Source organism: Pezoporus occidentalis, unplaced genomic scaffold (genome assembly GCF_034315485.1).
Source record: "Pezoporus occidentalis ecotype Australia unplaced genomic scaffold, CSIRO_AGI_Poc_V1 ctg93, whole genome shotgun sequence".
Taxonomy (NCBI): domain Eukaryota; kingdom Metazoa; phylum Chordata; class Aves; order Psittaciformes; family Psittacidae; genus Pezoporus; species Pezoporus occidentalis.
The window spans coordinates 1,960,704-1,970,820 of NW_026916294.1; the positions used below are offsets into that span (position 1 = coordinate 1,960,704).

Genomic DNA, 10,117 nt, shown 5'->3' on the forward strand with positions numbered 1-10,117 from the left:
CAAAGGCAATGCTCCTAAAAATTGCTCTTAGATGTAAAGAAAAATAACTGATGCTAAGTCAAGGCTTGCATTTAAGGAGTGACAGAAGGAAACTTTAACACTCAAATTGGCACATATGGTATAGATGAAAAGGTAACAAAAAATTGATTCACTTTACATAAAGACCTACAATTAATGAAGGCCAGTAAAGTGCTTTTGCATTCAATACTATGTTAATTCATTCCAGATTTTGCTTCTGCTCCAAAACTACCAGGTAAGGCTAGCAAATGTTTCGCTGTCATACAAGTAAGGTGATGTTTATGACTGGCTATGGATCAGAGGGACACACAACCTGGATAACCAGTTGAAAGTCACCTGTATTTTAAACAAACAGATTTCTTTTGCTACAGATAATGACAGCCACAGAACCTGAATGCCATAATGATGTAATTCTAAGGGAGCACAGGAAGAGGACAGAGTAGCACAATCAAACTGCAATTATCAGAAATTTTACATTACTGAATTGGGAGGGGAAGAAATTAAGCTAAAGAGGCAAGACAAGAGATTCCATGACAGTGCAGTAGGCTACAAAACTGAATCTAGAACAAGATCCACAGATAAAGGCAGACACTTGAAATATATTGTATTTTGAAATGAGGTAAGCCTACTTCGAGTGAATTGGAAGAAGTATGCCAAGAACTGAAGGGAAATAAGCCAGTACAAAATACACACTGATTGGAAGGAAGTCTTCTACAGATGCAGAGAGGGGCCACCCAGTACAGCCAAGCTGTGGCACGTTTCAAACGAAGGAGAAAGATATTTTATTGTGGGACTAAAAGGAAGGATACCAGGTCAGAAACCTTAGCTGAATACCCTTAAAATCCCTACACAGGAAAAAAACATGGCTCATCTCATCAATAACATAGCTCTGTTGGTCTTGCTTGCTTAAGCAATAATACAAATGTTAAATCTGATTGTTTTCCAGACCTGAAGATTTCTATAATCCCTGGTATTTTCCTATTTATTCACAGGCAACAATTACAGTACATTCAACCAGACAAGAAAAAATGTCTAAGAATGTTACTTCATTGTATTTTGGGGTTACAACACTTTTAAAAGCTTAAAAAATAGATAAACACAGTTTTAACAAACACTGGCAGAACAAAGAAAGAGATGGTCCATTTTGTCAAATGCCCCAACATCATATACTTATTTTCCCTAATCCCAGAATAAACAACACTGCCATTCCATCTTCAACCATTTAATAATACATATAAAAATTACCTGATTTAAGACATAAATGCATAATTATGAAAGGGTGCTTGTTTTTAGAGGATATCTGGGAAGCAAGCTCTCCCCTTGACTCTGTTGGTATTTTGGGAGCCTTTTATTCCAGATCTCAAAATAACCCCTGTAAATATATTTGTTTTAATGTCGAGGTTTAGATGTAAATAACATCATCATAGGTGAAAATAAGGACAAAAAGGACAGAACTGTCTTACTTTATGCCACACACTTTTAAAAGACACAGCAATTCTTTAAATGTTTCCTGATTTACATTAATTTGTGCAATAACTGCCAAGCAAGATCCTGCTGCTTTCACCTCTGCTGCTAACAGAATCAGACTAGAGGATCAAGCTTTTAATTATATTAACACATAATTTAGTTTATATTATAAAAACTTACAATGGAAAGCTATAAAATATATTAATTTGCCCAAGAATCTGTTTTAACTACAGATCTCAAAATGTGCTATTTAGACTGGAATCACTGGTTCAGTAAATACCATCTTGCAAGCAGCAAAATATCTTGCTGTGTGTTGTAATAGTCATTGACTTAATGTAATCATCCTTATTAATAAGAAATTGGCTGCTTTAAAGCCAGCCTTACAAGGAGGTCCTTGTGTTTTCCCAGCCCAGGCAGGAAATCAATTTGCCCTTTCTGTTAAGGTGTCACTGAAGTAAAGATGCTTTTAATTTATAAAGGTGTTCTCCTGAATAAACGAATAAAATAGCCTGCCCAGGCCACACATACCATTGAAAGGCTGCTTTTGACAGCAAAATACATTTGAAAGCTTCTGGATACGATGTGCATAGTTTCCTCTGATAATACTGCATATAAAATTTTAAAGGGACTTTCTTAATTAATGCACTATTAAATTATGTCTTCTTAGTAAAACTGTAGAATTTTAACTGTTCACAATAAACACATTAGCTTATTTATTCAGCATGAGTAATGACAGACACTCATTGTTAAAGATACTGCAATCATCCTGTGCAATGCTGAATTAAGACTGTGGCTATGATACCTTCTGTTGTCAAGAGAAAAAAAAGAACCACTGAGTTGTAATCACAGCAGTAAACAAGATAAAAGTTAACTGGATGACTGCCTGTGTTTCTGTTTGCTAGAATTGATACTAACAGGATTTCTTTGCTTTCATGACGAGAAGTCTACTCTTAAGCACATTTATCTGTGATTAGGCTAGGACACCAGTAGTAGAGAAGCAAGACCAGCTTCTGCTCTTAAATACATTCCTTAAATACAGGAATCAGTCAAGAAAATAATGCAAGTCAAAACTCCCAAGTATTTCCCACATTCCTTAGACTCTCTAATTTCATTCACATACTCCACTGGCCAGAAGCACAAGCATTATGTTAAACATGAACTGTCTACGCAAAAAAAATGGGGTTTCAGGATCAGTAAAGCATCTCTACTGAAGTCCTTTATAAATATACAGTACTTCAGCCCAGTAGAATCATTAACTGGCCACAGGGCTTTCAGGAAATGGCTCACTTCAGCAGAAAAGGCCAGATTTTCATTCCCAGTGCCACTGGCCATTAACTGCGAGCATCAGTGCAGACAGCAAAACACCCCAATTCAGTCTAACAACAGAGACTCACACATGGTTTGGGAAGGAACTGTGTTAGGCTGCATCAGAACACACTTCATGGAAATATGAATCCTTATTTAGGTGTATTTTGGTTTACAGCTAAAGCAGAGAAAACTTTTTGCCACATCAGCTTCAGCTACAACCCCCTTCCCAGCCAGGACAGAATTGTTCTGTGAGAACATGATGCAGAGTAGAGGGGAATTGCCTAAAGCCGTGTACTGCTCAACATGGATTTGCCATCACAATTTTTCACATTTTTAATGCTATCTTCTGCCAGTGGGTACTCGATAGGTATTTCAACATCGTTTTTCCTGGAACCATTGTCTTTATGCACTGCAGAAAGGCAACTATCATTTTTCTCAGTATAGCCATTAGTTTTAGCCAGATGAGGTTCCCGCTGACTGCAGCACAGCTGAGAGTCACAAGCTTTTGAGATGCAGGGTGAGCTGCACAGTATCTGGGAGTTCTTGTGGTCAGTGTATTCGGGCTGGATGGTCACAGAATGGATCCCTGCATCATGGAAAATCTTCCGTATTTTATAAGCAGCATCTTGGTAATCGGCAGGGGTTTGGCACTTGATGTGAAGAGTAGCAATATTCTTCCCACCTGCAAGCTCCCAGACATGCACCTCATGAAGGCTGCTCACCCCTGGTACACGAGCCAGTTCATCAGCTGGAAAACATAAGAGAAAGATATTACAGGCTTTGGTGTACTGGGTAATTACTAGATTTCTCATTAAGAGCCCTATCTGAAAGCAGACAAAAGTACATTTACTCTTATTTTGTGCACTTACACTTATTTTATGTTTAGTAAAATATAGCTACTCCCAGCTGCCTTCAGTTCACCCGCCAGATGGCCACACAAGCAAGTCACCCTTTCTTCTGGGTTCACGCATCCCTCAGGCTCCTTTATGGCAATTTACACAGAAGCAATGATAGAGCACCACTTCCTTGGCCAAGATCCCACATCTTCTGGTTTCCTTAGCCCTGAGCATGGTGGAATTCCAGCAATAACCAGTGCTACCCCACAGTTAATTAGTGTGAAATATGCCAGAGAGCCACAAAATTAACCAGCCTTAATGGAAATTTCCAAGCTGTTTTGGAAGCCTCTCAGAAGAAGGGTTGGGAGATACTGCAGTTCAATGTTATTTCTTTCACAAACACCCCACACAAAGCATTACCAGCTCAAGACCTGGTACTTTTGATGTACTGTTAGAGTACCACATTCTCAAAATGCATGCTTTAACTAATCCAGAGAGATTTGAGTCATGTTGCTAGGACACAGGCATGTGACTATTTCTCACTGTTCTTGAGAATTTAGAGCTGTTAGGAGTAAATAATCCAAACGTCATTCCAGAAATAACCTATGCATTGAAATATATCATTAGAATTAATAGCAACAAATTTGACTTACTCAGTAGTTGCATATTAACACCTTTGGGAACCATCTGCAACAAAATAGTTGAGGTCTCCTTGATAAGTGGGAATGCAGAAGACAAGATGATGAGCACCATAATTATTGTGAGGCTTGGATCAATGTAGCACTGCCAGTTACACGGAGCATCTCCCAGAGGAAGTACATGGAAGATTGTAGCAGCAACTACCACAACCACAGATCCAAGTGCATCTCCCATAACATGCAAAAGAACACCTGAAACAGATGGCACAACTTCCATTAGTGGGGGTGACGGAGTATTTTTTGGGGGGGAAGTACGGTAATGCTGCATTTTTCAAGTCTGTTCCACTTGACATGTAAAAAAAGCAATTTTCTAGGCATTAATATCTTAACCAATACTTTCAGCAACAGCTTTCAGGACAAAACAGCAAGGGAAATGCTGACTGAACCCCAGCTGCTTAAGTGGGATGCATTATTAAACATGTAGGGTATGCTAGCACTGCGGTCCAACTGCAATGCCATGGCAACATAGAAAGTGTTGGCTTAAACGCCTGCAGATTATTAAAAGATCCTGGCACATTAAACCTCATTTCTCAATTAAAAATTGATGACTAAATATATCCATTCTACCCTGGAAGCTAAGAGAGCCACAGACCACTCCCAGTAATAGTTATTCTCCTCCGTCAGCTTCTATGACACTACAGAAACCTGAAAAGTTACCTACGTGAAAACTAAGCTTACTCCTATCGCTTCAAATACCCTCACGCTGATTTTGAGATCAAGCTTGATTACTAGGCAGACTAAACCTTATCCCACCGACACTACTAGCCCTCAAAGCCCCCCAGAAAATTGGAATTGAGTTTGACAGTCAGTCACATGGACAACATAGTTTATTATGTGCCTGGACTACTCTAAATTGAGAGGAACGCTGGGTACCACTTCTTACATCTAAGATATGTTTTTGCACTAAAGACACAAAACAGGGTCCTGTAATAACACATTTTAAGCTGCCCTTTCAGCTACAACGACTGAAGTAGTCTTCTTGCTATAAAGTCACAATAACCCAAGAACTTTTTTGTTTTTATTACTTTACATCATTTTCCCTCAAATGCACTCTAGTTTTGTCAGTCTTTACTATTTAGACTCTGGTTCATTCAACCCATGCCTAATTCATAACATCTCTCAATATATTAAGTTCATTTCTTTGCCAATACTTCTTACTGTAAGCCTGTGAGAGACTGCAATGGACTATCTCCTTTCAACATCCTTATGACAAGCACTTTCAAGAGCTTCAGTCTATTGGAATCACTTCCTCTGGGCTGGAGTGTCTGCAAAAGGCTCCCTCCCAAACTCATTAACAACACAGCGAAGAGTTTTGGCTGTTTGGTGGTGCTAGTCACTGGATTAAACCTACAGCTTTGCCTGTGCTGTTGTTTCTTGCCAGCTCTGTGCATGAACATTGATCTTCTGTGTGATAAATAAAGGCAATAACCCTGGAGTTACTCTGAATCACTTGGGTCAGATAAGAAAAGTACAAGCATCCAGTGAGTCTAGCTCTTTCTGCTGGAGTCAGGCATGTTCTGCCCTTTCTGGCAGACTCCCACAAAGCTTTACTCCTCCTAACAGTGTTGCAGTGTTCCCTTTTTATTTACAAATAATCCCGATTCAGCACAGGCTATCAGCTATTGCACGAACAAAAGGGACAGGCAGGATGCAATTGCCAAGGAAACAAACTGGAGAGCACAGCTTAAAGAGAACAGGAAAACGCTTCAGAAAGTCTTCTTTTGAATGAAGAATAAAGTAAAATGTGTCAGAATTTTGATAAATGATGAACTGAGAATACAGAATTTGGAGAATTATTATTTTACATTACTCATATCATTAATATGTACAACTTAGTTGCACATCACATAATGAGGGCCTAGATAGAAATTATTTCCCTATTGATCTCCTAAAGCTCTGGTTATTAGATAGAACTGAAAATTATGCTTCATTTAATAAAGCGAGTCTGGTAGGATGATAGTAACGCACAGTTTCCAACAGCTTGTGTTAGAAAGTCTGAACTACTCTGCATATGCTCAGGAAATAAAAGGAATAATTTTATACTACAGTAATTAGTACTGTTGGGCAGAATGTATGGATCCCTGCTCCCACTACTTTTAAAATCCATTTTCTCCAGCCATGTTTTTCAGGGAGGCTCAGATTCTGTAATATGCAGGAATTTTGCCAAGTGATCATGGCTATGCAACTAATCTCAAAAGAAAAAAAAAAACAGATTTTGAATTTCTGTAGCAAGGAACATTCGTAAGGACAATACAAAGACTTTGCAAAGATGACACACTGAAGTAGCACTTAGAGAAAAAAATCTCTTTCTAAAAACCAAAGATGACAGGTATCTTAAAATAACTGACACAAAACTCTTTATCCTTCAGACATCTTTCAAAGCTTCCAGCACCCGTGTGCTAAGCACTGTCATTCAGGCAAGTAAGGCCTTCTCTAAAATACACTCACTGGTTTCTTATTCTTTCCTCCTCCACACCTGAAAGTGACAGTTTGCTTTACCTGCTCCATTACCCTTACCACTATAATGCCATAATATCCAGTGACACCGACCTCTACACATTCAGGAAAGTGCTGTGGCTGTAGCACATGGTTTGATTTCCAAACGGTCATCCTTGAAAGACAGGTGGACAGACACACAGGAAACCCAAGCAAACAAGTGCCTGACTGCCACTGACCTCTTGAGCTGAATTCACATGATGCCAACTTACAGGATTTTGAAGGAATACCAGATGCTGATAAGCAACCTCAGCAGCCTGAAATTATCATTCTGCTTCAGCTTTTCAATAGCCCTTTCCTTGGAGACAAACTCCATGTGTAATATAGTCAAAGATATCTGCTTTTGTCTCAGAGTGGGTATTTAAATGTGTATACATAATAAATGTCTATACAGAGAGGGAGAGAGACACTTGGTTAACTTCTCCCTAGAAGCAGCTATGCCAGTTAGCTCCACAGGTACCCAGAGACCTGCCAAATTACAATGTAAGAAGGGTTAATCCTATCACAGACTCTCTCAGGGACAAGTTCACAGTTCAAGGACCTGCAAAAATACTGTGCTGTAGCACCACTTCCAGCACCTTTTTCCTCATGCTGACAACAAAACCTGGGGATTTAAAGAAGTTCCATTTCCTGCCCTAAAGCATTTGAAAGCTGAAAACTGCTCAACTGATATAGTAGTAACAGCCAGCAAAGCACCTCACAGCTACCTGGCTCACCTTCCTATAAAGTCACTAGTGGCTTGAGCTTAGGGCAATAGGCTTTGCCTCCTTTCCAAGAGGTCCAGCTGCACTCTTCTAAATAGTGAAAATCAAGATGCGAGCACACTCACAGCCAAATCAGCACCACACTATTTTGTTATTATCTATGCTATTTCATACAACCAAAACCTTTCTGCCAAAGATAACTGGGTCTACATACACAGAAAAGCCCTGGGCTTTTGCTCCATTTATTACTGATATTTGGTAAAAGTAAACAGAAACCTGAAACGGAAATCAGAAAGTGTTTTAAAGTTAATGACAATATTAGCAGTATGCTCCCATGCTGTACCTCTGATGTTCAAGGCTTCGGACTTCTTTTCTTTTTTCTTCTCAGACCCCTCCTCAGGGCTTTTTTGGTCATTGGGTGAATCACCTGCATTCAAAGAAGAAACGCTGTGTTGTGTATAAGTTCTACAAACAGAAAAAACATCAACCTTCTCAAAACCAACTTATTTCAAAGACGGCCAGAAGAGAAATAAAAACACAGACAACAAAGCAAGCCAAACCATTCTCCACGCAGCAATCCGAGCAACACCACCTCCTGTCCCCCCCCCTTCCCAGGCAGCCCGGTGTAAAGTACAAGGTGAAAGAGGCAGCGGGTGCGTGAGTGACAGGCACAGCCTCCGAGTGTCTTTGTGACCCTCCCCAGGGCCTATGGGTGGGCTCGGAAGGGTTAGGGATGAATCCAACAGGTCCCAAGGGAAAACAGGCAGGAGAAAGGGCACGGGAGGGACGTGGAAGGGTGGGAAGCGGGACAGAAGGGGAAGCCTGGACGGCGAGGCTGCAGCCGAAAGGCACCTGCTTCATCGGCCTCCCCGGCTGGGGCACCGCTGGGCACGGCCGGAGCGGGCACCGCGGCAGGCGGGCGGCGGCGGCAGCAGACGCCCCAGTCTTGGAAGACGAGGAGCCCCACCAGGTTGACGGCGAGGCCGAGGGTGCCGACGATGAGCACCAGCTGCGCGTCGTCGATGGGCTCCGGCCGGGCGAGGCGCAGGATGGCCTCGACGGAAATGGTGAAGCAGAGCGCGGTGAGGAACACGGCGTTGCTGAGGGCCCCCACCGCCTCAGCGCGGCTGTAGCCGTAAGTGGCGCGGGGGCCGCGGCGGCTGCGGCGGGCGATGCGCCCCGTGGAGAGACCGACGCAGAGGGAGATGAGGTCCGAGAGCATGTTGAAGGAGTCGGACACCAGCGCGATGGAGTTGCCCAGGTAGCCCGACACCAGCTCGGCCACGAAGAAGCCGGTGGTAAGCACCAGCATGAAGATGAGGCGGCACGTCTTCCCCGAGTACCGCCCCATGGCCAGGCCTATAGCCGGTCCCCCCCCTCCCTCCCTCGGCACCCCTCTCCGCGCTAACTCCGGGGCATGCCCCGCCGCCGAGCACAGCAACCACCACCCTCCCCAACAAGTGCGGCCGCCCCAGCCCTTAACGCCGCCGCCCGCAGAGCTACGCCCCGCCCGCCGCCCAGCCCCGAGGGGACGGACATGGGCGCCCGCCCCTCCCCTCTACAGCCGCCGAGACCGAGCGCTGCGCGGTGCCGGGGATCGCGGCGGTACGAATACATCGGATCCGACATAAACCCGCAATAGAACGGCCGTGGGGAGGCGCCGGGCGGGGAAGAGCCCTCTGGGGAAGGGCAAAGACATCCCGATCAAAGGGAAAGGCTGCACAATCTTGTACAGCCGGGTCCCACCGCGCTGTCCAAAGGTGAGGGTTAAGGGTGCTGAGGCGCTGGCACTGGGTGCCCAGAGAAGCCGTGGCTGCCCCATCCCTGGCAGTGTTCAGGGCCAGGTTGGACGGGGCTTGGAGCAACCTGCTCTAGCGGAAGGTGTTCCTGCCCATGGCCAGGGGTTGGAACTGGGTGATCTTAAGGTCCTTTCCAACCCAAACCAGACTGTGGTCCTATAACAGATCGAGCAATTAAACTCCTTTAGCACTTTATTGGTTGTTTAAGTGTCAAATCAAAGCACAGAGTGCCACCTACAGAACAAGGTGATTTCCTGCCACTAGCCTTTAAAAAAGTATGTGTATGTCAAAATAGTACTTCAGTGGCCATGAATCTACCATCCTATGAGAAAAAGAATTTCACACTTTATTTAACCTACAGCATAGTCTGTAAGAAGCATAACAAGTGAATAAACCTCTGAAATGTATTTGTAGATTATTAGTTTTGTTATGACAGTTCTTGGGAAAGTGACACCCCTGTAAGTGGAAGGAGGACAGAGTCAACTGCTAATACAGCACTGGGAGATGACAGGAGCAACTGGATAATCAGAGGAGGTTCTGCACAGTTAACTCATCCTCAGCTGTGGGTTCTTAATAACAGAACTGAGCCCCAAAATAATAAGCTTAAATGAAAGACATGAGACCTAAAGAAAATAATGTCCTTAAAGTTGTATCCTGCAAGACTATCCTGGTGTATTTCAGTTATGCAAGAGGCTGGAGCTACTGCTTCAGCAGCTACAATTTACACTGAAATGCCACATCAGCCATTTCACCATGCTTGACAAAGCATACATCACTATCAGATAATAAAC

General features: G+C 43.0%; 1 protein-coding gene across 1 annotated transcript; it reads right to left on the reverse strand.

The window, feature by feature from the left end:
• Nucleotides 1–549: 549 nt before the first annotated feature.
• On the reverse strand, nucleotides 550–9,311 carry SLC30A10 (solute carrier family 30 member 10). Its single transcript, XM_062605988.1, has 4 exons — nucleotides 8,380–9,311; nucleotides 7,871–7,954; nucleotides 4,283–4,519; nucleotides 550–3,541 (listed from the first exon to the last, which is right to left on the reverse strand). The coding sequence occupies exons 1-4, from the start codon at nucleotides 8,876–8,878 to the stop codon at nucleotides 3,075–3,077; spliced, it is 1,287 nt and encodes a 428-aa protein (XP_062461972.1). The 5' UTR covers nucleotides 8,879–9,311; the 3' UTR covers nucleotides 550–3,074.
• Nucleotides 9,312–10,117: the final 806 nt, after the last annotated feature.